We start from the raw sequence: 27,954 nt of genomic DNA on the forward strand, positions 1-27,954 counted from the left end.
CTTCAGCCCTTGGCGCTTTGGATCATACCTACAATAGGATGGTTGTGAGGATTCATTCTAAGTGGTAGTGGATGTAGATGTTAGATGTCTAGCACAGAGTAACCCCTCAATACTTCACTGATGGCATTTTTATTATCATTCACCACTGAGAAAACCACTAATTCAGGTTGTAGTAAGGTTGACTATGGTCACCTGGCAGGAATTGAATCTGAATTTACCTTTGAGGTTCTTAAAGGGCTGTCAGTATAAAGTATTAAGACTATTTCTCTGCCCATTTGCTTGTGTACAACAGAGGTGAGGGACGGAAGAGGCAGTTCTCTGTCATTTTCCAGCGATGTGACCTTGGGTGATTTGTGTAACCTTCCTGAGCCTACTTCATATAGCTCTTATGAGGCTTTAATGTAGTAATGAATGCCAAGTACTTAGCTGAGAGGTCTTAAATCTAATAGGCTCTTAAGAGTAATCCTTTTTTGTTTGGATGTGTGTGATGTGTATCTATGTATCAGATGGGGAAGGGGGTAAGTACCCAAGAAACTGACCACAGCGAGTCTCCACGAAATCTAGTCATTGGGTAATCTAGTCAGGAACTGGGTGTGAGAGTTTCCCTGTTGAATTTTAGAAGCTTCTATTTACCTATCAACAGTTGCTGTGTGAACTAAAGCTACTCGCAATCTAATCCTTAAAGGAGATCTCCTCACTCCACACTTCGATATTTTCTCAGCTTGGTTGAAGGTGCTTACTTCAAAGTAATAAGACTCCGTTTCTTTTCACATGTTCTGTACTTAATGCTGCTCCTTCTCTCCATTGATTTGATTCAGTGAGGTTTTACTGAATGTATGGTTCTCCCAGGCAGTGGAGAATCACGCAGGCTCTCCCGAGAATCAGCAGACAGCTAGATTCAAGGTTGGCAGCCTCTAGAATTGATTCTTCCAAAGCCTGGATCTTGATTCCTAAGGTCCCAAAGAAGTTTTGGACAGCTGTGTTAACATGGGGAGGATCTGAGGATCCTCCATTTTAATATAATTGGAAAATTCTTCTAGAAATGTGAATCTTTCTTAAATGCCCTGAACTGGCATCATTGTCCCCCATACCTCCCAGCCAGATTCCACTTCGCAGAACCGTAAAACATGGCTGCATCATTCCCCAGCATCATTCCTTCTCAAGGCCCTTACTACAATGATCATATTTTATTTTTTGTTGTAATTTAACAATCAAAGCATGCATGTCCAGCCAGAGCTGCTTCCTCCCTGGGCTCCCTTAAGGGATCAGATCCAGGGCAGTGTTTCATACTGGTCATCCTTAACGTGTTGTGTAAGTGACTACCATCATCTGTACCTTCCAGCCCTTTTATTTTCGGAGCTATTCAGTTCATGTAAAATCCTCCAGCTAACATTATTTAAGATACCACACTAATTAGCTTGTCCTCTTGTAGGCTTTCATGCTCTGTTACTTTTCTGTATGTTCCGTGGCCTCTGCTTTTCTATTTGCATCTTGCCCTGAATATTAAGTTTGGAACATGGAAATCATGTTCATTTTAAAGGCCAATTCATTCAATAAAAATGCAATTAAAAGAATCTTTCACTCTTTATTGGTAAACACAGAGTGAGTGTTTTACTTTGGTATCCTGTGATCTTGATGGGAAGTCTCAAAATTGCTCACAAAGCTGGGATGATTAAGTTTGAACCCTGGGGGTTTTTTCCAACATAAAGTAATAGGATTATCAGAATGCCTCCCCAGAAAAGACTGCACCTGTTCAAAATGATTGCTTAAAAATTCTAGTCACCTTTGTAGAAAATGCAAGTAAACACAGTTATGTAATGGTTTGGGGCCAGCTTTATAATGCTCTAATTTGATTTGTAGAAATGAATTATAAAAGCAGACAAGACAAGGTGCTGCATGGGTAAAATCCAATTTGTGCAATTTAGGAGTGTACCTGAAAATGATTAGACCCAGTGGTTGATGGAGAAAGATGGCCTGCATGATTAAAGATTATTGGCTTTCTAATGATCCGGTGGTAAACAGGAATATTCCTAAGGCAGCGATATTAAAGCAAGAGTGATGATTATCCATTTGCAACAATATTTAGAAGATTTTATATCTGGTCCTTCTGTTTTCTGCTGGTAGCTATATTCTAGTCATCTCTTCTTCAAGGTAGAAAGAATAATTAGTGCAATTTCTCATCATGTCAAAATGTCTGAGGATAATAAGACTTATAGAATATTGAGATGGGGGACTAGTGTAGCCAAGTTAACTTCATAGTCTTTCCTGAAAATTGGGGTTTTGAAGTTTAAAGTGGAATGTTTTACTTCTATATCTTTTGAAAAATCTTGTATTTGTAAAGGAAATTTTTCCAATTAAAAAAAGCTTTTATTGGAAAACATCCTCACTAAAGTTTTAAAGCACCGTTTTTCAAAAGTTCATCTTCAATTTGTTCAGATGATTTTGATCAACAGTTAAGGGATGCCTATGAAATTTTAAGACAAAATCGGCATCAAATTCTTGATTCAGGTTGATAAATGTGAAAGCTCTGTATTCCTATGATCCAAAAGCATTCCAGAGTAAAATTTTTTTAACCTATCCTATTCCTATAGAAAGGCTTTTTTAAAAAAATGAAGATCAGAACAAAAAAGAATAAATGATCAGATTAGAATCAAAGCAACACTCCATCATCGTTCCTCAATCGTGAATTCATTCAGTTGATTCATTCATCAATCATGAGATGCATGTCCTTTTCACAGATTAATGTCTCTGTGGTCAGGATGGGACGAACAGCCAGTGGAATGCCACAATTTAATTAATAGCCCTTGTTTTCTTTCTTAGCGATACAAATATAATGCTGTGTCTTGCAATCAGTGGTGTTTAGATTCAGGGAAATAATTTTTAAAAGCTCTGTAGTGCTGATGCCGAAATTGAAACTGGCAAATAGCATGATGAACCTACCAGGCATTTTTGGTTAGGACTTTTCCTATAGAGCAGCTTGGTTATGGCGTCTGATTCTGAAGTATCCTGCAAGTGTTTAACGGAGAAACACGGTCAATGTGCAGCTGTGTCCTTTGAGAAATCAAGGGAACCATGTGCACATGGTAGTGATGAGAACTAGAGCTGCTATAGAGATGTGTGTTCTCCATGATTTTGTGTGTATTTGAACCATAAGCGTTGATGTCGAATTGTTTGAATCCAGGCTTCTCACCCACCCTCTCGCTGACGTAATACAAGAGACTGCATCATATTAGCGCCGTATTTTAAAACTGGAAGCCAAATTCTCACCCACAGTTGCTATGGTGTATTGCCTAGGACAGAATTTACTTGGAATGTGTTTTTGTTTTTGTTTGTTTTTGCTTGAGTTAGGGTGATTATCTCTGTTCTTTGCTTTATTTATTTGTGGAGTATCTACCCAAAAGGTTTATTAGGAAGTATAAAAAATATTTTATGTAAAATGCTTGGCATAGAGCTAAGCTCTCAACTAGGGGTGATTCTGTACCTCTTGGGACATTTGTCAATGTCTGGAGACAGTTTTGGTTGTCGCAACTTGGCGGAGGAGGGGAAATGTGACAGACAACTAGTAGGGTAGAGGCCAGGGATGCTGCTAAACTTCCTACATTGCACAGGAGGACAGCCCCCAACAGAAAAGAATTCGTAGGTTGAGAAACGCTAGTATAGAGCCTGACGGATAGTAAGTGCTTGGTAAAAGTTTGCTATTATTACTGTTACTGTTATTATTTATTAAAGTTGGTTCATGTAGTTATTTTTCAAGGTAGTCCCTCCTTTAAATACTATCACCACCATAATTTTAGCAGTAATACCAGAAGAAAGTATATAAAATTCTTTCCAGGTTTTCAAGTGTATGTTATGATTCCCCAAACATCAGAAGATCCATAGAGATTGTTTTTATCTATGGAAGTAAGTGTCAGGTTCCCCCTTTAAGTTGATGAGTTCTGCATCCTAGCATTGCGCAGTAGGGAGTACAGAGAGATGAAACACAGCTCCCAGCTCAGTTGTTCTGAACTAAAAACATCTACTTTCAAACCTGCACAAATAGACTGCCATGCTGGAAGGATGGCTGTGGGGAGAACATGTTGGTAGGGACTGCTCAACCTTTTTCCTCTGCAAACTACCTAAAAGATGTACTAAACAGAACAAGAAGAATTAAGCACGCACATGTGCACACACCACCACCATCACCACCTCCAGGGTCATGCAGAGGTCTTTCTGATGCTGTTTTATTCATGGGGTTTCTGCGCAAATCTCTCAGAATTCACCCAGCAAGCCTGGCTGGCTCTGTATGCAAATTGTTGCCTCCCCTAAGACAGCACAGGAAGAAAAGTTGAACACAGAGAACTAACTTGGATACAGTGTGCTTCATTTTGAATAAAGACTACGGTGCAGCCAGTATTTAGAAAGACAGAGTTTGTACCTTGCTGTGCATTAAGCCATGTTGAAACTTTTGAATGTGTTAATTCAAGACTGGCTTTGACATTACGAAAATCAGAAGCCACAAGGACATAATGTATAATTGAACTTTCCTGTGTCTTTATTTGCCTTTTGAAAAATTATCAAACATAGAAAGTGATTTTTTGAATATTGGATACTATGGCTCTTAATACCTTGCCTTCGCTGAACCATAAGTAATTTACTCACTAACAACAGCTTCAAAAAGAGGTTTCATTTTCTTAGAGCCTGAATAGTGTACACTCTAAAAGTCTTTAACACTTTTTCCTTTTTCTTAGCTTATTAAAGGATTATGAGATTTTGAACATGTGTCAGCCCTATGCCAAACTCAAATTTGTTTACTTAATCATTCTTATTCTGTCTTTGTATTTTCATTTGGATACATTGTTCTAGAAATGTACTTTTGTATGTTTAACACCTCAAATTCAAATAGCCAAAGAGTTTTTTGGTGGTTGTTCTTTGTTGTCGATTATGATAATGTTTGAACATTTCTGTCATTCATGTGCTAACTCTCCCATATTATGGTTCATTCATTTCCAGTGTAATCAATAGGAAATATCATGCATGTCGCTCTCATAAGTATTAAATGTCCATCCTCTGTAGGCAAGGCAATCACTTGTGTTCAGGAGCCCTTTTATTCCACCCAGGACATAATGACTTTAAAAGTCTGGTTTCTTGTGGGTCACAGACTCATTCAATCCAATTAATACAATTAAACCCAAACAATAGTCGCTATGTTGCTTCCAAATATTTCCTTCTCTTCAGCTAGCTTTGATGTGAACATTTGAGCTCCTGCCTGGCATAGACTCATCTGAAATGATATGATTTCCCAAGCTGCCTCCTAAATAACATCACCTATTTTCTTAAAATCTGAAATGGAAATAAAATTAACATTCAGCAGAATCCATTGGGTTTGCTTCTTGAGAGTAAATTCCGATTAGCCTCAGAGTGAAGTGAATCCTGCTGCAGGTTAATTGGACAAGAAGTCCTTTATAATTTAAAAAAAAAAAAAAATGTGACTGTTCTTTAAGAAGACTTCCTCTTAGGAACATGGCTTTAATGTATGGTAAACTTGTTTTCTCAATGCCTGGCAAAGTAATGGAGGCTGAGCTATCACCAATACTTGGTAATGATTTTAAATAGCTAAGTGTAATAATATGCTATTCTTTCCAAGCAAATGTTGCCTTTCTTTTCTGACTGTCAAAACCTTAATAAAGACAATAATTCTTGGCCTGCCCATAAGTGAGATTACGAAACCCAGCAATGAGGAAACTATTAAAAAATTAATTTAGAGGAAAGTTAATTGCATATTTAAAATAGTGTTTTGCAATTTGGTCAACAAAATGTTTCAGCCTGATTAACAGTATTTTTCAAGGGCTGAAAACATTACATCCAAAGAAATGATTTTTCCTTATCAGCTTTTACTCTTCATATATTTATCTCAGGTTGAAAACAGACACAAATACTTTAGTGAATTCCATAGTTTTAAAAAAAAAAATTCCTCTATCTCCAGGAATAGAAGCAAGAAAGGGAAGAGACTGGAGAAAATAATTCTACTTATAAGGCCCTAAAAGCTTCAGTGATTTATTCTCCTTAGTTTATAAACTCCTAATCTGCCAAGAAATCCTTCTTGTACAGTACTGTATCTCCAGTTTTCAAAAAGTTCAAATTCTCCAGGATAGAAATCATTTGGGATTTTCATTTCACATGGCCGCACTATTTCTAGGTTACACTGTTTCATAATGACCTCCCAGCCTCTTCAGTCATCTAAGAGTTTTGTTAACTTTAGAGATTTCCCAAAATTTGAGTTGCTTACTCCCTCACCAGCATTCACAGGCAGTGAGTTCTTAGGTTTAAGACATTGTCCTGAGTCCCTTTCATTGGAAATTAGAAAGCTTTGTGATAGCTGTGAAAGTCATTGGATTACCAGTGCATTCCCCATGTCTGTGACCCTCTCCACCCCTGTCATCACCCCCACCCCACCAAATGACCCAAAGCTCCCACTTACACTCTCTGTCTTCTTAGTGCTCTGTGTCCTGCGGCCAAGGCGTGCGGCGGAGAAATGTGGGCTGTCAGATGGGAACACACAAAATAGCCAGAGAGACCCAGTGCAACCCGTACACCAGACCAGAGTCGGAACGCGCCTGCCAAGCCCCGCCGTGTCCTCTCTACGCTTGGAAGGCAGAGGAATGGCAAGAAGTAAGTAGAGCCAGGAAGTGGGCACCTGCCAGGCATTTTGCTCAACCCCCTTGCTATCATCACATCCGTTCCCCTGTGAAGCCGTCAAGCACAGTGACAAGGCTGACTCTTTCCCAAAATGTTTGCTATCAGACGGCGAGCAGTTCACTCCGACCAGCGTTGGGAGAGCCCCTCCTTTTTATGCAATTCCTGCGTCTGTGTTCTTGAATGTTCCAAGTCTGGCTGCCTCCAGAAGGACTTTTGCAAGCCTTGGGCCAAGTGCATAAAGATAATTTTCACAGAAGGAGGGGGAGGTGGAAGAAATATTTTTAAAATGTGTATCCAGACTTGGTCATTCTGTATTAGTTCAGACAGCCACAAGACAGACTCTTGGCAGTACCTGCTCTGTATTTTTCCTCCTTCCATGCCTTTAGCTATCAGGTAGAAGACAGGCGCTCATTTGAAACCCTCATTAATCAGTAAAGGATTTCCAACATTTAAAGAAGTGATGGAATCTGAAGAATTGTTCAGTTGATGCAAAAATAGACAGACTTGTTTGTCTCCTGCTCCAAGTTAATGTTTAGTTAAAGGAAACACTCTGTCCCTGGGGAAAAGTCGGGCTAGGAAGGTAAGGCATTAGTAGGAGGTAACTTCTGTCTCCAGAACAGATTAGATGGTATAAAAGGGGGAAAGAAAATTAGAAAACAAAACCATGTCCGCTGATGCAGGAATAAAATAGAAAGTGTGTGCTGTAAAAAGTTCAGCCATAGGAGTAAGACAAGAATTTCCCACTAGGAATGGCTTTCAGAACAGGGGGGAACAGTGCCTGGCTCTGGGCGAACTGCTTTATGGTCATCACCTCAGTTAATCTTCTTAACCACTAGATGAAGTGGGTATTGTTATTATCATCCCATTTTGCAGTCGAGGAAACTGAGGTTTGGAGAGCCAATGTCATTTGTCCAACTATCACATACCTAGAAAGTGGAAGAAGCCGGACTTGATCTTAAGTTTATTCTCTTAAGCCCTCAGAAGGTACCATAACTGTATTCTCTTTTTAAATTTTATTTTTATATAAGTGCTAACGGCAATGCCACTTTATTTTTTTCCAGTTTTATTGAGATATAGTTGATGTATAACATTGTATTAGTTTTAGGAAAACATGATGATTTAATGTATGCATGTATTGCAAAATGATTGCCACAATAAGTTTATGGTTAGCAATAACTATGTTATAGTTAACATCCATCACCTCACATAGTTAGGAATTTTTTCTTATGATGAGAACTTTTAAGATCTATTCTCAGCAACTTTCAAATATGTGATATATTATTGTTAACTATAGTCATCGTACTGTATATTACATCCCCAGGACTTAGTTATAAGTGGAATTCTATATCTTTTGACCCCTTCACCCATTCACCCACCTCCCATTCTGTTCTCTGTATCTATAAGTTCAGTTTTTTTTAATATATTCCACATATAAGTGAGTTCACACAATAATTGTTATTCTCTTCCTGACTTATGTCACTTAGCATAATGCCCTCAAGGTCTGTCCATGTTTGCAAATGGCAGGATTTCATTCTTTCATTGTGGCTGAATAATATTCCACTGCATATATAGACCACATCTTTAGCCATTCATTTGTCGATCTTAAGTTGTTTTCATGTCTTAACTATTGTAAATAATGCTGCAATGAACATGGGGGTGCGGATAACTTTTCAAGTCAGTGTTTTTGTTTCCTTGAGATAAATACCCAGATGTGTAATTGCTGGGTCATATGGTAGTTCTATTTTTAATTTTTTGAGGAAACTCCATATTGTTTTCTATAGTGGCTACAGCAATTTACATCCCACCAACTGCAAGGGTTTCCTTTTCTCCAACACTTCTTATTTTTTGTCTTTTTGATAATTGCCATCCTAACAGGGTGAAGTAACATCTCATTGCGGGTTTGATTTGCCTTTCCCTGATGATTAGTGATGTGGAGCATCTTTTCATGTACCTTTTAGCCATCTGTACATCTTCTTTGGAAAAATGTCTATTCAGATCCTCTGCCCATTTTTTAATTGGATTGCTTGGTTTTTTCCTATTGAGTTGTATGAGTTCTTTATAGAACTTTATTTTGGATGTTAACCAAACTTTATTTTGGATATTAACCCCTTGTCAGATAAATGATTTGCAAATATTTCCTTCCATTCCATAGGTTGCCTTCTCATTTTATGGATGATGCCTTTGCTGTGCAGAAGCTTTTTAGTTTTATGTAGTCTCGTGTGTTTATTTTTGCTTTGGTTGCCTTTGCTTTTGGTCTCAAATCCAAAAAATCATTGCTAAGACCGATGTCAAGGAACTTACCCCCGATGTTTTCTTCTAGGAGTTTTATGGGTCTTACATTCAAGTCTTTAATGCATTGTGAGTTGATTTTTGTGTATGGTGTAAGATAGGGGTCCAGTTTCATTCTTTTGCATGTGAGTATCCAGTTTTCTCAGCACCATTTGTTAAAGAGATTATCCTTTCTCCATTGTGTATTCTTGATTCCTTTGTCATATTAATTGACCATATATGCGTGGGTTTATTTCTGGGCTCTATTCTGTTCTATTTATCTATGTGTCTGTTTTTATGCCAGTACCATTCTTTTTTAATTACTATAGCTTCGTAATATATTTTGGAATCAGGAAGTGTGATACCTCCAGCTTTGTTCTTCTTTCTCAAGCTTGCTTTGGCTATTTGGGGTCTTTTAGTGGTTCCACACAAATTTAGGATTCTTTTTTCTATTGCTCTGGAAAATGCCATTAGAATTTTGATAGGGATGGTATTGAATCTATAGATTGCTTTGGGTACTATGGACATTTTAACAATATTAATTCTTCCAGTCCATGAGCATGGAATGTCTTTCCATTTTTTTGTGTCTTCTTCAATTCTTTCATCAATGTCCTAAAGTTTTTAGTGTATAGATTTTTCACCTCCTTAGTTAAATTTATTCTTAGGTATTTTATTCTTTTTGATGCAATCATAAATGGGATTGTTTTCCTACAGCTGCATTCTTAACCCCCGTGAGCATTCAGCCTTGGCCTTCCCTCTCCCATACCCTCCTGATGGACTGGCTCCATTGTTTGCAGTCATCTCTTCTTTAGGACTCTCACCCTCTCTGTCTACTCAAGTTTTTTACTTGTTTTCCTCCGAGCTTTTTTTTTTTTACTTCCATCAGATGGTGGCAGGGAGGAATGGCTAAAGCAGTTAAATTGTAAATTAATTGCACTTGAGCCATACAAATTATTGGGAATTTGTGCAGTCTGTAGACTTCTACAGACCTGGTTCATATCCCAGCACTAGCTGTGTGACTTAGAACGAGGATTCTTAACCGTTCTGAGCCTTGGGTTTGCCATCTGTAGAATGGGGATAATAATAACGGTGCAGTTGTTCTGAGGGAACTAGAGATGATAGGGTAGTTTAGGGATGGACAATGTCAGATCTAGAAGGAAGAAGAGGCTCCCTCATCTCTCCCTCCCTCTGTGTCACCTCTTGATTCTCTTTGTAATTCTGGGTTCAGACCCACCACTGCCTGCTTTCTCCCTCTCCCTCTTCGTCTCATGCCGAACTCAACCCTGTGTAACTGCTCCAAGGAGCAGAAAATGAGACAGTGCTCAGAAATGAATCTAAGTTGACTGCTCACACTTGGGCCAACGTTTGAAAATGCTAGAGCCAATCCAGAAAATGCAAGCTCCATTTCCCATTCCTCCTGAATCCCCCAAAAAAGAGAAACCTGCCAAATAGGTACTGAGGAAATCCTCTTCTCTGATTATACAAAATTTGCCTAGAAATGTATGTCTTCGCATGGGCTATGCGGATGGATCTTTTGAAATCCTCCCTCAAATATTGCCTTCAAGCTCCATATAAGAATAGAGGACCAAAAGGAGGCAGCCTGGCCTGTGCCTATCTTTAGAAGTTTACCAAAGGTTAGCCATTCTCACGAAGAGAAAAGACCCTTTAAGCAATGAGAAAAGCAGATTCTGATAGTTCCCCTCCTGCAAACATGCTTGCTCATCTGCCTGGACCTGGAGTGGAGAATTTGAAGGAGGTGGACCTGAGAGGTGAGGGAGAGCAGACTGCTGTGGGAGGCACTCACGTGACACTGAATTGGCAAAGGGACCCTCCAGGCAGCTGGAGGAGGGAGAAGCACCATCGAAAACCTTTGCTGCCCAAATGCAAAGCATGCTGGAGGCCCTCTCAGAATGTCCCCAGAGCAACAAGGCTGAGAGTGAATGTCAACAGCAATTTGGCCGCAATCGTTGTAGACCACGTCAGGAATAGGGTGACCACTCAGCCTGTTTGCGTGGGGCAGTCCTGGTTATGCCTCAGGCAGTCCTGGTGTCATTGTTAATTGCCCCTTCTTTCATGATCCAAAGTGTCCTTGTTAGACAGGACAGCACCCTCAGGCTCCCGTCAGTCACAGCCCTCACCTCCTTTCTTGTTCCCACCTCCTCCTGTACCCACTCACTCTCCTACCATCTTACATGATATCTTGGCACAGGCTTGTGTCTTGACTTTCCTCCCTTCATGTAGTGACACCTTGACCTGATGTCAGTGAGCATCCCACGGCACAGCCTCAGAGTCCACTGACTGGGATGTCCTGGAGGCCAGCCCATCATAGGCCCACCCCATTATGGGAAGTTCTCTTCTTAGCAGTCCTTGGCAACCCCCGCCAGAGCTCTTGTTTGCTTTTTGAGTATGTGTTTTTCCCTTTTGCGTCCCCTTTGGGGACTATTAAAACCTAGCTGTTGGTTGGCAAGATGTGCTTCATGCTAGGCACATAGCAAATGGCACCCTCCTCCTTTTGAGAAATAATCCAGGTATCCGCCTTGAGAAACACTAGTTTGCACACCCACAATAGCATGATCATCAAGGATGTTTTATACATTCACACAGGTTGTACACTGCACAACTCCAGTGGTACCATTCCCATAGGCTACAGTGTGAGGGCATCCCCTAGAGTCGTATAGTCCAGTGGCCCTACTACTGATGATAATAAAAATAATAGATCTTATTTTTATTAAGCTACGGACCCAACACTATGTTGAGTATTTTTATATGGAGGACTTCATTTAACCTTTTTCATAATTCTCTGATGTAGTAATTAAATTTTTATCCTCACTTAAAGAGGAGGTAACTTGAGGCTTAGATAAGTTAATTCATCTAAATTCATGCATTTACTAAGTATTAAGGCTGGAATTTGAAGCCTAGCAGCCTGACCTCTGGAACACATGCTCTGAATCTTTATGTTCTACTGCCTCCCATGTCGACATGCATCTAAGTTGAACTATTTTCTTTCTTTCTTTTTTTTCTTTGTGAGGAAGATTGGCCCTGAGCGAACATCTGTTGTCAATCTTCCTCTTTTTGCTTGAGCAAGATTGTCGCTGAGCTAACATCTGTGCCAATCCTCCTCTATTTTGTGTGGGATCCGTCACAGTGTGGCTTGATGTGCCGTGCTATGTCTGTACCCGGGATCCGAATCTGCAAACCCCAGGCTGCTGAAGCAGAGCATGCCAAATTTACTATGCCACCGGGCCGGTCCCTCTTTTCTTTCTATCTTAATGGCTTGTCCAGTCTCTTACTGCAGAGCTGGCATCAAAGTAGAATTCCCTTTACTGAGTTACCACCCCCACCTCCTTCTAAAAATGAAATTTTTGGTCTGGTTGGTTGACAGTCAGACCTTAAGCCTTGTCCTTGGGGGACTCTGATGATGTTGGAGCATGTCAGTGGACTCCTCTGTTCACGGTGAGGCCTGGGGCCTGTGCGTGGGGAAGGGACGTCACTGTGTCGTCATGATACTGTAAGGGCTGAGCCTGGACTTTAAATGTTGGGCAGAATAACTGGAGAAGAGAACAATGCTCTATCCAGACATTCGTGTCTCATTTTATTTGTGCCCTAAAAGCACCACGTTGTAAACAAAAGACCACTCAATGTGTGGATCTGGGAAACTGACTTCAAATCTCTGGGCTCCAATTAGCTCATCTGCAAAATGGGAATTCTATGGCAGACTTGGCTGAAGGGTCATGGTGAGGATCAAGTGAGGTTAAGTGAGGGGTTCAGGACAGTGCCTAGGACATTTTAGACCTTCCAAAAAGGCTACTTCTCTTTCGTACAGTGACTCCTGGTGGACAACCAGTGCTTCAGCTTGGCCTGCATATCACAGTGTTGGGCTTTTAATGTCACCCGCGCACTTTGGGCCAGTTATTTAACCTCTTAGTGCTCAGTTTTACTTACTTTAGAATTATAATGCTCATGAGGCTCTTTCTGGGGGAAAAAAAAAAACCCACGACTTTTTAATTCTTTTGAAAATTACTATCATAAAAGATTTACTTATTAATAGGATTATAATCTAATATATAAATTTACTTATAGCTGCAGAGGTCTTTTGATCAAATTTGGATTGTGAGTTTATGGGTTATGCATCTCTTAGCATTAAGGAATAAATCTCCCAGATCTTGACAGTGTTCTTTTTCAATCTTTCCCTGGCGTGCTCTCTTCCCTTCCTAGTACCTCTGTATCACAACAAGGCTGCCCTGCTCCTTCCCTCCCTTCAGTCACCCTTGCTCATCCTTCAGGCCTCAACTAAGATGTTGCTTCTTCTCAGAAGCCCTTGCTGTTCCCATCTCCCCACTAATAGCTGAGTCAGCTGACCCTCCTCTCAGCTCTCATAGCACCCTGAAAATATTCTGCTTTAGCAGTTGGCCCTCTGAATTGTTGTTGCCTGTTTTCCTTGTCTATGTTATGAGCTGTCTGCCATCAGAGAGCTTGTTCACCAGTCTTCCACAGCACTTAGCCCAGTACCTAGAGCATTGGAGACACTTGTTGAGTGAGTGAATCTGTGAATGAATGGAGGAACGAAAACAATTGGATGGAAGGAAAGAGGAAGAAACAAAAGACATTATAGAACAACGCCTGATAATTGATGGCCTTTTTCCTTTAGCTCTTCAGAATCACAACATTATAAAATGTCTTCTAGAATAGTCAAGCAAACTGTTTTTTGTGTAAGAACAGCTGTTGTGTCTTCTTGTCACATTGCCACGGACAAGCTGTGCTCAGATGTGTGCAGCCTCTGCAGAACTGCCGCCCGGCGCTCTGTGGCCCAGGGCGGGGACTCGGGTCACTGTAATACATGTGTGGGTTTTAAGGACTTTTATTGAGATCAGCTGTAGACTGATTCCCAAGTTCATCTCCTTAGCACAGAAAAGTTAGCAATGAGCAGCAGGTCCCTGGTCAGTTGGTTACAAAGAGTTTATGACGTTCACCGTAGGGAGTGATCAGGTTTTGATGTGTGTACAAGGGCCAGATAGTAACTCTTTATTACTCATTCCTTCATTAATTTATTCAACAAATCTTATCAAGCACCCGCCAAGTGCCAGGCACCCGACATGAGGGATGCGGTAGAGAACATGAAATGGCTGTGGCGGGATTCCTTGTCTAGTGGAAGAGACAGACGAGAAACAAGTGAACAGACGTGTTCAATGAAATCGCCAATTGTGAAAAGTGCTGTGACAGGAAATAAACAAGGCACTGAGGTAGAGACAGAGAACGGCGGGCCAGTCCTGCCTTCTCCGGGATGGTCAGGGGGTGAAGGGCAAGAGCAGATGGTTCCAGGGAGAAGGAAGAGAGAGGACAGAGCCCAGAGTGTTTGTGGACAAAGCACAGCATGGCGGGAGCAGACTGTGTGAGGGCAGGAGGCTGAAGTGAGGCTGGGCCTGCAGTTGTGGCTGGTTGTGACGTGCCCTGTAGGCCAGGGCATGGGTTTGGATTTTCTCCTAAGCAGTGTAGGAGGTGTACGTGCCCCTTCATGACCTGGCCTCTGCCCACCTGCTGGAATCCCCCTCTCAAATAGAAGGCTCTAACAACCCCAAATCCTGTAGTCATGCCCCTGCCCCGCTTCCCCATGACATTCACCTGCAGCCTCCATGCACGCTGAGCCCCCCTGAGAGTGCACCTTCTCCTCCTTGCCTAGTTCACCGTCTCCTCCTTCGCTCCTCCTCCTCATCCACCGCTACCTGGCACGCCTTTCGGCATTGTGAGCAGTCCCGCCCCTTATGCTTCCTCTTCTCTCGCTGTCACAGTTGCAGAAGACCCTGTGGCCTCTGACTCCATCACACTCTGTTAGGAAACCCACATCTGCTCACACAGCTGTACAAGGTGGCCCTAAGTCTTAGACCCCAGTGGTCACCAGGTAGCCAGCTGTCCTGACACATGTGCACCCCAAGCTGGGAGAAGCACCCACTCTGGTGTCATCACAGAGAGAGCTGAGGAGGAGGATGCCAGGGCTGTATCCCGGTGCCCAGCCCAGAACTTGGCCCGTAATAAACATTGGTTGAAAAACTGAATGACTTTAAAGTTATGAAATGTCTCCATAGTATTGTGTCTGCCCTTTTCCCTTGCAAATATACTATTTTGGAGCAAAAATATCCAAACTCCACACACCTGACTTTAAAATGAGCTTTGAGAATAGAACCCATTGGTAATTTAAAGACTGCTTTTTCTTTTCTTAATTTAAAGCAATCTGAGATAAATTGATGTGTAATTACTGTTCCTTATCACAAAAATCTCTGCATAGCACACACACAACAGTGTGCTGTCAAGTTCCTCACTTGTTCCATGGCTTGTCTGTCCACACACCCTCTGAGAGTGGTAGCCTGGGGCTAGAAACAGCACAACAAATCCTGTCGTCCATGGAGAAAATCAACAGCTGAAAAGGTAGAGCACATGAATACGAAGTGATTTTCCCCCCATGGTTAGGGCATCTCAAGTAAGTATAAAGCAACTAACTTGATTACAGTCTTTAAGGAAAGACCATTTCTACTCAGTGCATGAAATGACCCTTTTTAGACCGTCACACTGCGGCCAACCTACCTGGCTAACTAAAATAGTACCTTAAAAGTTTATTTTAGGTCTTCTTCACCCTCCAATTTGGAAAGTTGTTTTCCCTGTTAATTTCAGTGCCCTTAAAGGCACGCATGGCACGCAGGACAGTAGGCAAGCTACCCCATTTAGCCCAGCACTGGGATGATTTGCTTTCTGAATTACGGTTTGTGCTGAAATTCAAGGAGCCTGGTGGTGTGACTTACACACTTGGTATAGTTTTTTCTAAAAGCTGTAATGAATTTTGAGAAAACCTTTTGGAAATTAAAATGAGGCTTGATGAGCTTTCCGGCTGTTTTGTAGAACATTCTAGATCATGTTCCAGGATAGAGGAAACAGTCTTAAGTCCCAGGACTTAGGGAAAGTGATATTACCAAACGCTGATAAAATGCTATAGTCTGGGCTGGATTTGCTTGCTGATCTCCTGGCCCCCGGGCTCTCGTTAGGACTCCAGGGGAAAATCCTGACCAGGTGATTTTCAGAGCTGCTGTTGATTAATTCCAAAGCACTGGGCAAGTCACTTATTTACTTAGTTTAGTTTTCTAAAAGTTATATTATGGGTAAGTTTTCCCCACTCCCTTTTCTCCCATTGGCAAAATAGTTTTTATGGTGGTTAACCATTCTTTAAAACAGAGGGAGAAACACTTAAGCAGAAAGCATTTAGTGATCCTTGTGTTTCTGCTCTAAACTGTTACTTACTGACGCAGATGAAAGCCCTATGGATGAGTGAAAATGAGAGAGGACACTGGGAGGTTTAGTCCAGGTTGGCTGCTCAATAATCATGATCTTCTTTGAGTCACCAAGACTTGATTTTCTAAGGAATTTTTTTTCTGTGGGGAGTTAAGTATTTCTTCTGCCTATATCTACACATCACAGATTAACCATTGTGAGTTTTTCGGTAACATTCAGTGGCTCTCTAACTCATTTGGCTCTTGTTTTTTTTTTATGAAGAAACAAAATGTTAGTACTTCACAGTAGTTCCCAGCATCCTCCAGGGGAACAGAAAATCCCAAAACCACTGAGCCAGGGTGGAGCTAGGAACTGGGCTCAGCCAGCCTCCTGCACTGATCGGAAGGGATTTGCTCCTTCATGCTCACCTCACAGTGCTTTCAATTCATGTTTGTGCCCCAGAAAAATTACAAATGACTCCACACTCGAGACGTCGAAGTTTGCTTCCAAGCAGCAAAAATTTTGAGTTACGTTTGCAAATGAGAAGGGGCCACCAGGACATACCACGTATCTCTTCTACTTCCCAAAAAGAAACTTGGGGCTAGCAAAAGACGCAGAGCATACCACATGACCCAGCATTTCTACCTCTAGGGATATAGCCAAAAGAATGGAAGCCAGGTATTCAAACTTGTATGGGAATGTTCATAGCAGCACTATTCACAACAGCCAAAAAATGGAAACAACCCAAATGTCCATTAACATTTGAATAAACAAAATGTGGTATAGCCATACAGTGGACTAGTATTCAACCATGAGAAGGAATGAAGTACTAATACTTGATACAACATGGATGAACCTTGAAAACATCATGCTAAATGAAAGAAGCCAGAAACAAAAGGCCACTTATTGGATGGTTCCATTTATATGAAATACCCAGAATCGGCGTGTCTGTTGAGACAGAAGGCAGACTGGCGGTTGCCTACATGCTGGGGAAAGGGGGAATGGAGAGTGACAGCTTGATGGGTACAGGGTTTGTTTTTGGGATGATAAAAATATTCTGGAACTAGATAGGGGTAATGACTATACAATGTTGCAACTGACTAAATGCCACTGAATTTTACACTTTAAAATGGTGAATTTTATGTTATGTGCATTTTACTACCAAAACAAACAAACAAACAAAGACATGGGGTTTATCAGGAAAGACATTTCTGAGTCAAGCTAGGTGCCAAAGTCAAATGCTTTTGGGGCGAGGCAGGTGGTAATAGGGAGGGAGGCCTGTGACAAGAAAAAGAGAGGTGGGTCTCTGGCCCTCCCTAAGAAGACTAAAATGAGAAAGCTTAAATGACATTACGCTAACAACAAAACTCACAGTAGTGAGATAAGGCCCAGGGTTGGTAATCTTGGGCATAAAGGAAACAGAAGCCATCCGTGGCACAGGCCTTGGTTAGCTGAGGGTGGCTTTCCAACATGGTCTAGAAATGCTGGGTGAGACGGAAGCTTTAGATAAAACAGGCTTTGGGAGACCTTTAGCAACACACATAACTAAGTTAAAACTGTTAGGGTGGGTTTGCTGTTGGTTAAAGCAAAAAAGATAGGGAATTAGTAGACAGCCTAGAAATCGTCCTAGAATGAAACATACCGCTTGCTCTATTTTCCTGCCATGGTTTAGGGGAATAAAAATATCTGTCTTGTCTGCCTCACAAAGATGTGTGACCTGGGACAAGACACTCAGGCTAAGTTGCAGTTTCTTCATCTGAAAAACGGAGATTATAGTCATTGCTGAATCTCCCTACCCAGCTGTCTCCGTCTTTAATGTCTGTCTTTGCTACTAAATACAAGCTCATCTCTGAGAGCCGGGGCTGTGCTCTGTGTCCAGTCCTGTTCACCCAGGACCCGTCACGGGGCTTGACACCTAGTAGGAACTGGGTGACTATTTGCTGGATGATCAAGGGATGAGGGCAGTTCACCCTGGAGGAGGAAAGACCCTAGGGAGCCCCAAGAAGGCTCTCTGCAAGTCCCTGACGAGAGAGCACATGTGAGAAATGAAACTTGTCCTTTATGCTCCCCTGGGATCGACAAGTAGGACAAGAGGCTGGAGAGAGAGATGTTTAGTTCCATGTTAAATAAGATGAAATGGGCCGCCTGGATCAGGAATGACTTCCCTGATGCTTGAGGTGTTTAGGTGCCAGGTGGATAACCATTTGGCCATGAGTTTTAAAGTGGTTCGCTGTTTGGATGGGTGAAGTAATCAGGTCCTAAGGTCCTTTCTAAACCTGAAATTCACTCACTCATGCTTTTATTCCTTCATTCACATAGCCATGTGTTAAATGCTTATTGCTATTCCAGAAACAGTGCTGTTAGGTAACTGGGTAAAATAATGAGCTCTCTGATAATCCCTCTGCTCAGAGATCTCAGTCTTTTCTATAGACAGGAAAACAAATCATTACAGTAAGGGGCTATAATATGATGTATTATTCTTCCACATCAACACTTATTTTGTCTGTCTATAACAGTGCACCAAGACTTGTGGCGAAGGCTCCAGGTACCGCAAGGTGGTGTGTGTTGAGGAGGACAAAGGCACCGAGGTTCATGGCGTGCATTGTGACATGAGCAAGCGGCCTGCGGACCGCGAGAGCTGCAGCTTGCAACCCTGCGAGTATGTCTGGATCACAGGAGAATGGTCGGAGGTACTGTCCTGGAGATTCTGTAACCACCTTTAGGTCAGCGATTGCTTGAGGGCAACAGAGGGAAGAGGGCAGAAAGATGTATGTTGTCCGTGTGCCCTTAAAGAGTGGAGGGGAAATGTAGTCCAAATCATTCGGAAATAGATTTACTATTGGCCTACAAGGAACATGAAGAGTCCGGTGAGTGTTTAAAATAGTCTGTGACTTTGGGTTTGAGGCCTAGGTTGCAACCCATTCAGATCCCAACGGGGGTAGGGGGAGAGGGTGTCTGGGGTGGGCTCCTTCTTCTCTTCAATTCGCCCCTCCTTGTTCCTCAAAAGGCATAGTCCCCAACTTCTGGTTCTTAGGGCTGCTGCCCAAGGCCACACCCTGGCTCTCAGTAGAGGAAAGCCTTCCTTTCTGCCCTCTCTCCCTCCTCAGGCTTCTGTCCCTTGGACCATCCACCTCTCTGCCTCCTGGGGGCCACCTCTTCTTGGTTTCTGGCTTGGTTCTTGGTCGTTCATCTTGCTGGAGTTCTGCACCTTTCATACTGCCAAGATTGATACCCTCATCTTAGCTAGTCTTTTGAGTGTTGTTCTTATTATTTTTTTTTTTTGAGGAAGATTAGCCCTGAGCTAACATCTGCTGCCAATCCTCCTCTTTTTGCCAAGGAAGACTGGCCCTGAGCTAACATCCGTGCCCATCTTCCTCTTCTTTATATGTGGGATGCCTACCACAGCATGGTTTGCCAAGCGGTGCCATGTCTGCACCCGGGATCCAAACCTGGGAACCCAGGACCACTGAAGCAGAATGTGTGCACTTAACTGCTGTGCCACCAGGCCGGCCCCATGTGTGTTGCTATTATTATGCTAAAAGAGTTTTAGTCTCTTTCTAAAACTTGAGCTGTGTTATTCCTACAGCTTTAATATAAACCTTAATCTTAACCCCCAAAAGATGAGATAGGGAGAAGATTTTAAAAAAAAAAGACTCCACACTTCTGCAAATTCTCAGTTATATCATGAATTGAAAATCTGCAAATTTACAGGCAAAGATTAGAGGGTTGGAGACAGGACTTTGCACAGATACAAGGACCCTGAGGAAGGGAGGCTACAAGAGAAGTGATCCCAAGGGGACTGGACCAGAATTCCCTCTAGAAAAGCTTCTCATAAAATGCAAGAGCCACAGCACAACACGCCTTCTCTCTGAGACCCCTATTCCCTGGAGAGTTCTGTGTGTTCTCTTCTGAGCTCCGCCCTACCTGAATTTGAGGAGGCCTGTGCTGGATCAGAAAAGAGGGCTGCATGACCCCTGGCTGATGCGTGCGCTTCCCTGGTTGGGCCTGAAGTGTATCGCTAATGCAAGGAGCCCACATTCTTACTGTTTCATTTTGCTTTACCGTAATTTTCAAATGAGGAAAGTAATCCACACTCATGATGAAACAAGCACATGACCTCAAGAGGTGGCGAGTCAGGAGTAAGAGCTTCCTTACCTCACTCTTCTCTCCCCTCCCCAGAGACAAGCCTCCTATACTTCAGAAATCTGGTCTGAAATGGATAAAGGAAGCCAGCGGCAGTCAACATATTCATGATGCTCTGAACAGCTAGTTAAGAGTGTGTGTTCTTTCCAGCTTCTTTTCAGAGAAGTAGAGGCCTCTGAATACAACCTGACCATATTTGGGCTCAATTCCATCAGCAAACGCCTATCTCCCACTGTGTCTCCCACACAAATGGTCACTGGGCTGCTTTGGCTCCCGGTATATGGGGTAAAGGGTCACCCCACTTGCTTCGAAGACGTACAGCCTTGTTTATGTTAGCACAGACTGAGGTCGGGATGTGCAAGCGCTGGGTGAGCCAGTCTGAAATACCCACCTCTCGGACAGACAGAGCATCTGGTAGCCTCTGTCCACGCTTGAAACACCCTGGACTAGCCTCCCAGCCCCCTGGCCTGGCGTCAACTGAGTCTTCCGGCAATTGAACAGCAACAGCCAAAGAAGGAAAAAACGTACGCAGAGCACTTCCGAGTCTCAAGCCAGCTGGAAGGGAGGCTCCAGGGGTGTTCTCCGTGCCTCTGGCTGGGCCTGTTCCCTCCTGCCTCCAGCACCTCCTTAAGGGGAGCCTCATCCCTGGAAAAGTTACAGGAGAGGAAGGCACATGGCTTAAAGCCACAGCTCAGGAGACATTAGGAAAGAACAACACTGTGACTTTTAACAGTGAGTGAGAACTGATGGAAGCTGTGATCCCTCAGCCCAGAAAAAGCGTAACACACCACATGCTGCAAACCATTTCCGGGGGTTCATCTGACCCTCCTCAAAGAACCTTTGGTCTCAAAAATCCCGACCCTCTACCCTAATTTTATGTAGCGCCTTCACGAGGGATGGCCAGTTATTTGATAACATTGCCTAAAAATATCATCAAAACTAAATTCAGCTTGATGTTTTAAATAATATATTATGTAAAATACTTAGCTAGGGAGGTTGAATGTATTATGAAATCTTATGCATAATCAATTAGGTGTCCCATCACAGAAGGGAGCTGGGACACTAGTAAGATATTTGTTCTTTCTCCTTTTCTGTACTGTTTGGGTATTTTAAATGCTGTGTAATTTTGGTAAAAGGGTTCAATGATAGCATGATTTAGAGAGAATAAAGCAGAAAGGCAGTGTTTCCGTCAAGGCGTATAGGCAGGGAGAGAGGAGAAGGAAGTTCAGTGCAGGGCATATGGGAAAGCAAACCTCATTGAGAGGGAAAGGAAAACTGTCCGCAAGCTCCCTTTTGGCTAAGTGCTAGATGTCACCCTTGACTCAGGCGGGCTCCAGCTCTCTTCCCATCCCACTTGGTCACTTCTCTGATGTGGTCATGGTAGGTTTGGAAAAGCATGATTGGTCAGCCAGTGTGGTCGGGCTGTGGATGCTGTAAATGGAACAAGCGACAGCTGGGTGCCTCCCTTTCCTTCTCCCCTTGAAATCCACAGAAAGGGCTCGAGGCGTCCCCACCCACAGTGAGAGCCAAGGAGACGTCGTGGAAGCACTAGAGCCTGAGAGGCATTGTACGGGCTGCACGTCTCCCGTGTGCTTGGGGCCTGCCACTTGAAATGCATAAATGAGCTAATCAAGTGAGAGCTTTCTGCAGCGCTGTCACGGGGTCAGCGTTCGATGGGGAGGTCAGGGGCCTCTTGTGGGCTTCCCCCAGGCACTGCTCCAGCCTCTCCTCTCAACCCCTCTCTTGTCAGTGCTCAGTGACCTGTGGAAAGGGCTACAAGCAGAGGCTCGTCTCCTGCAGCGAGATTTACACCGGGAAGGAGAATTATGAATACAGCTACCAAACCACGGTCAACTGCCCTGGCACGCAGCCCCCCAGCGTCCACCCCTGCTACCTGAGCGAGTGCCCTGTTTCGGCCACCTGGAGAGTTGGCAACTGGGGAAGTGTGAGTAGACCATCGAGTTATCAAATTTGAAATCTTTTGGCTCTCACACCCCATCTTAAGCACGTTCTGCCTGACCTACCCTAAGTCATTCTCCTTCCAGGAGAGACCCTGGTGAGGAACAGGAGTTAGCATCTTGAAACAGGCTGATGGGAAAAGAAGGGTTCTCCTCCTGTTTGGGGACTTTGCTCTGGTGTTGGGCTTGGACTGCTGGGCGGCCCACCCACTTCCCAGCCCCAACGCACACACCGTCCCCTGAGTATGGCCTGGCACTGAGAGCGGGGGCTCGGAAGCCAGCCAGCCTCCATCTGAATCCTGGTTCCGCCACTTCCCAGTTGAATGTACAACTTCTATATCTCCATTTCCTCATCTGCAAAATGGGTGGTTGTGAAGATGAAACGAGTTCATATATACCAAGCGCTTCGATTATACTGGGAAATTTTAAGTTACATATATTTTACCACAATTTTTTTAAAAGCACCTAGAACTCTGTCTGTCATTCAACAAGAGTTACTGAAGAGTTACTTGTCGCTTCTGTTAAGTGGTCTATACGTTCTAGTCCTTCTATTGGGAATACTTCATTGCATTGGGGGTACGATAAGTGAGGCTAGTTTAAATTGAGACTGCCCTGGAAAATTGCCACAGCCCCCTGAGCCCTGACCACCAGGCTGTCAGTGTTGCAAAGGGATCAGATGAAAGCATAGGACCAGTTGAGAGTGGTTGGGGTTTGAATCCTGGCTCCACCATGACCTTGAACAAATTTCTTAACGTTTGAGCCCCAATGTCCCCTCTGTAAAAATAGAATAATGGTAGTACTATCTCATGGGGTTATTGTGAGACTTAATGAGAAAAATGTATATATACACATATATCTTATGTATGCATAAATATATATATATGTAAGATGAATGAGTGGATGGATGGATAGATGGATGAATGGATGGATAAATGTGTATATATAAAGCTTAACACAGAGACTGGTCCATGGTAAGTGCTCAATATATTTCAGCTATTTGCTTTCAGCAACATAGAGTCTAAAGTGACACCCTGCCCATGCCACCAGGCTCTGAGGTCCACACCACTAGAAGCCCATGCATCCCAGATTCCATAGCCACATCACTGACTCTGGTCTGCCTTATAGTGCTCAGTGTCTTGTGGCGTTGGAGTAATGCACAGATCTGTACAATGTTTAACCAATGAGGACCAGCCCAGCAACTTATGCCCCGCTGATCTGAAGCCAGAAGAAAGAAAAACCTGCCACAATAGCTATAACTGTAAGTTGACCAACTGAAGCCATCTTTCTGGAGCATGAAGAATAGGGTTTCTTTGTTCATTTGTTTGCCTGCCCTTTTTAGAAATAGAGAATCTATAAGATAAATAAGTCTTGGGATGTAATGTACAACATAATGACTACAGTTAACACTGCCGTATGGTGTATTTGAAAGTTGCTCAGAGAGTAGATCCTAAAAGTTCTCCTCACAAGGAAAAAAACTTCTTTTTTGTATCTATATGAGGTGATGGATGTTAACTAAACTTATTGTGGTAATCATTTCACAATATATGTAAGTCAAGTCATTATGCTGCACACCTGAAACTTATACAGTGTATCTCAATTACTTCTCAATAAAACCGAAAGAAAAATAAATAAAGCAAACATTTACCAACCAAAAAAAGAAAGAAAGAATTTATTTTAAAGAAATTATCCCCTTTGCTAAAAAGTTGTAGCGAACATATAATTCATTCCATAGGCAGACCGTGCACGTCTTGGAGCATCCTCTCCACTTTTGCACTTCGTGTTTTCTAGGTGAGTTACCCCAGAACTGCAAGGAGGTAAAAAGACTGAAAGGTGCCAGTGAAGATGGTGAATATTTCCTGATCATCAAAGGAAAGCTCCTGAAGGTGAATGTCAGATATCAGTCATTATTTCTAGAATGTTTTTAGAGTGAGCGGCCCTGGCTCTCATCGTCCCATTTCTGAGCTGCTCTTCATAGGTTATTTCTGGTCTGCCTTTCAGGTATTCTGTGCAGGGATGCAGTCTGACCACCCCAAAGAGTACGTCACACTGGTCCATGGCGACTCTGAGAATTTCTCTGAGGTTTATGGGCACAGGTAGGAGAACCCAGGCTCAGAAGAGCCCAGATGCTGGGAGATCCCTGGAAACACCCTCCCATCCTTACCAGAACATTCTCTCTGTAACGCAGGCTTCACAACCCAACCGAATGTCCCTACAATGGGAGCCGACGCGATGATTGCCAGTGTCGGAAGGACTACACGGCAGCTGGGTTTTCCAGCTTCCAGAAGATCCGAATAGACCTGACCAGCATGCAGATCATAAGTAAGTTCAGTGGGAGGTCATATGGGAACGTGTGCATTATTCTCTCCATTCGGTCAGCAGAGGCATCCCACACACTGGCCAGGGCGAAGCGCTGAGGCTGTGAAGAGGAACAAAATAGCTTACGTCCAGTGATGACAGTCCTGGTCTGTGCTGCCTGAGGGCGGGGTTTGCTCCTTTTTGTTCACTGCTGTACCCTCAGTGCCTGGAACATACCTAGCACAGGGTTGGGATCCCTCAGATTTGTGATAAATGAATGAATGGAGTAGATGGAGGCCATCAGTGGGCACCATTGCAGTGTGGGGAGTCAGGGCAGCATCCCCCAAAATAGGACATTGAAACTGAGACCTTAAGGGTTGAATAGGAGTTAGTCAGGCACAGGCTACCAGTGTTGGGGGAGCAGGGGTGGTCACAGAAGTTTTTAAGGGAGAAGAGCGAGCAGACACAAACCCCAAAGCTAAGAGATTCATATGGCAGCATTTGCCCCCACCCGGCTCCCACCCACACAATGTACACACAGACACGGGCATAAAACTATTTTATCTGATTGTCAATTTACAGAAGAAAAATGGAGCACAGAATTACCTTTCCTAACCCAGCCTGCGCGTGGGCTGATTTCATAGTCTGGCCAACATTGCATTTTTGTTAGGGACATTAATCATGGGAGTGGTTAAAGACAGCTCAAATATCCAAACACATTCCCTTGAATAGAGGAAAACAGAAATAGTGAATAATTAATTTTTCTTCATTAACATTATTCCCGTAATATTGTATCGCTTTATTGTATCGTAGGTTGAACTTGACTGATACCAAGATATTTTTAATTGCCGTTGGCTAGACTGATTAGGTCGAAAGGCAGAGGGTCTGCAGTTTCTCTGCTTAGAAAAAACCCCAGCTAAGACTTAGGGCTTTTCTGTATGTTTAAGTAGGGAAGGGCGCCTTTTCACGCAGGATAGGGGACTCAGAGTTCCCTCCCACCGAAGTGTGTTAACTGCGGAAGGATTGAGCCCGCTTCTGCTGTTCCCTAAAGACCAGGCGGAAAGGCAGAGAGCTGCCTCCAGCCTCCGAGACACTTCTGTGGGGTTCCTCATTTGATGCCTCCTGATCCACCGTCCCCCTGTGCAAAGCTGGTCTCAGGAGCTACAAGAGGGTTAAAAACACGAGCATCATTTTATTGGCTTTTTTTTTTTTTTTAGCTGTAAGTTAGCCCCAAACTTGAGAAACTGCCATTAATACTTTCAAGATGTGGGTTGTGACGGCTGCACATTTTGGCAGGAGTTGTGCCCAGGCCACGGGAGGACAGAAGAAGCCTCGGGGAATAGCTCCTAAGTAGCTGGAAATGCCTTTCTGGCTTATTTCCCCATCCTGAAGCCTGGGGGGCGGTTACAGAGACTCACCATCATCCAATCGCTCTCCATTTAAGCGAGGAGATTCACATATTTACTTCTATGGGAATGGATTCCCAAGCCCTTTTTTGCTTCTGTACTGAGAGGAGACAGGCAATGCTGATAAAACCAGGGAACGGGTTTCTCAGAACCACAAATAGAAAGGGGAAAAAGCAAGTGCACATCTGGATCCATTTGCTCACTAATCGTACTTCGCGTTGGTTTTTTTCTCCTGTCTCCTCTTCTTATTTCTCTTACTCCTGTCTCCTTGTTAATATCCTGTCCCTTCCTTGCCTTTTTCTCCCACTCCCACCTTCTCTCTCCTTTTAACCCTTTCTCCCAAACCCTACAGCCACTGACTTACAGTTTGCGAGGACAAGTGAAGGGCATCCTGTCCCTTTCGCCACAGCTGGGGACTGCTACAGTGCCGCCAAGTGCCCACAGGTAGGTGCGTGGAGCCTCCCCCTTACCAAGGGTCCCCGTCCCACCCTGGGGACCCTTGCGCATCTGTTCGTAGGACTATAATTAGAACAGCTGCTCTGGAAGGCAACTTGCCACCTGCATCAAGAACCTCACAAATGCTCACAGCTTCTAATCTAGTAATTTCACTCCAGAGAGTGTGTCCTAAGGAAGTGATCATAGCTACATGCCAAACTTCTGCATTCCCCAAAATGCAGCTATTGTAATGGAAAATATTTAGAAACAAACTAGATATCAGATGGCAAGGGCTTGGTTAAACAAATCATGGTGGTTAATAAAATGAGTGTTACACAGTCTGTGGAGTGCTGGGAAATGTTTAATGACTGGCTCCCCTAGGGGAAAAAGAAAGCAATGCTTTGTAGCCTTTGCCAATTTCTGTGGTGTAAATATTCTCCCCATGACTGATTTCAAGCTATCCATACCATGTCGCTAAATGGAAAGATGGGGAGAGATGAAGAGTTGACTCTCAAAAGCCAGTCCAAGCGAGCTCCAGCACACCACTATCAGCCATTAAAAATTCCGGATATTGCATGACATAGAAAAACTGTCACCCCTACTTCAGGTGTATAAAACGTGCCATGTTCAGGCCAAGAAGTGCAAACTTATCATCTTCTACTGGATTTGCTCTTCAGCAGAGCAGCTGAGTGGCAATCTTACTGCCCATTCTACAGTTCCACACTTTCTTGCCTCTTTAGAGATGTGTCAAGTTTTAACTTGCCTTTTGAAACATGCTGTAATATTCAGCCTGGGCAGTTTTTGCAAAGCAGGCATCAGTCTTTGTAAGAAGCGTCTGCAATGAGCAAGCAAGACAAACATAGTGAAGTAGGTGATTCTGGACAGGAGAATTTGGCACCAGTGTTTTCGCTTGTTCCTGGTTCGCATGAGGTCCTCACAAAGCTGTTGTTAAAAGCCATGTCAGGAATTTCCCACTTGGCCTGGGAGCCTTGAGAAGTCTAGGGATGGGCACTGGGTGATGCCTTCAGAATCCCAGGCACTGTCTCCCCAGGATGGATTTATGCCCAACCACAGAGACCCTCCGAAGACAAACACATCTGAATTTTCTTTTAACAAAGTGTTTTCTCAGCTCCAAGCTTTAGAAGCATCGCTAAACGTTGCAGAGAAGTGAAAAGGAAGCTCTCAGGGGAGAAAGAAAATAAACAAAGGACCATAAGGGTAACAGGGGCCTTTCCTCCATTCCCCAGGAATTGAAAACTTTTGAAATGCAGTTTCTTTACAGCAATTGATGGCCTTCAAATGCCCCATTGGCATGGGTTGCATTTTTACAGCGAGTGGATTGGCCCCGTTCTGCCTTTATCAAATGTCTCATGATTTGCTTGTTTCTATATGTGTATCTTTGGGGGAAGCTTAAGTAAATGGAAAGTAATTTTCATTCATTTATTTTAGTAATTCAGAGACAAATGAACTGATTGATTTGCTAAATCCTGCCACTGAAGCAATTGCTAAATGAGAAAAGC

General features: G+C 43.1%; 1 protein-coding gene and 1 long non-coding RNA gene across 3 annotated transcripts in view; one reads left to right on the forward strand and one right to left on the reverse strand.

Annotated features, from left to right (window-relative positions):
• The window catches only part of LOC124245152 (uncharacterized), a 41,124-nt gene extending 34,536 nt beyond the window's left edge, over window positions 1-6,588 (reverse strand). The window contains exon 1 of the long non-coding RNA XR_006890197.1: window positions 6,458-6,588. This is a non-coding gene — a long non-coding RNA (uncharacterized LOC124245152). The remainder of the gene's footprint in view (window positions 1-6,457) is intronic.
• The window catches only part of ADAMTS9 (ADAM metallopeptidase with thrombospondin type 1 motif 9), a 166,166-nt gene that overhangs the window by 122,017 nt on the left and 16,195 nt on the right, over window positions 1-27,954 (forward strand). For both annotated transcript variants that reach the window (XM_046672362.1, XM_046672352.1), the window contains 8 exons: window positions 6,475-6,648; window positions 18,714-18,887; window positions 22,091-22,285; window positions 23,424-23,556; window positions 24,087-24,181; window positions 24,297-24,391; window positions 24,484-24,617; window positions 26,352-26,443. In XM_046672362.1, coding sequence (XP_046528318.1) covers window positions 6,475-6,648; window positions 18,714-18,887; window positions 22,091-22,285; window positions 23,424-23,556; window positions 24,087-24,181; window positions 24,297-24,391; window positions 24,484-24,617; window positions 26,352-26,443 — 1,092 coding nt within the window. The remainder of the gene's footprint in view (window positions 1-6,474; window positions 6,649-18,713; window positions 18,888-22,090; window positions 22,286-23,423; window positions 23,557-24,086; window positions 24,182-24,296; window positions 24,392-24,483; window positions 24,618-26,351; window positions 26,444-27,954) is intronic.

Source organism: Equus quagga, chromosome 1 (genome assembly GCF_021613505.1).
Source record: "Equus quagga isolate Etosha38 chromosome 1, UCLA_HA_Equagga_1.0, whole genome shotgun sequence".
Taxonomy (NCBI): Eukaryota; Metazoa; Chordata; class Mammalia; order Perissodactyla; family Equidae; genus Equus; species Equus quagga.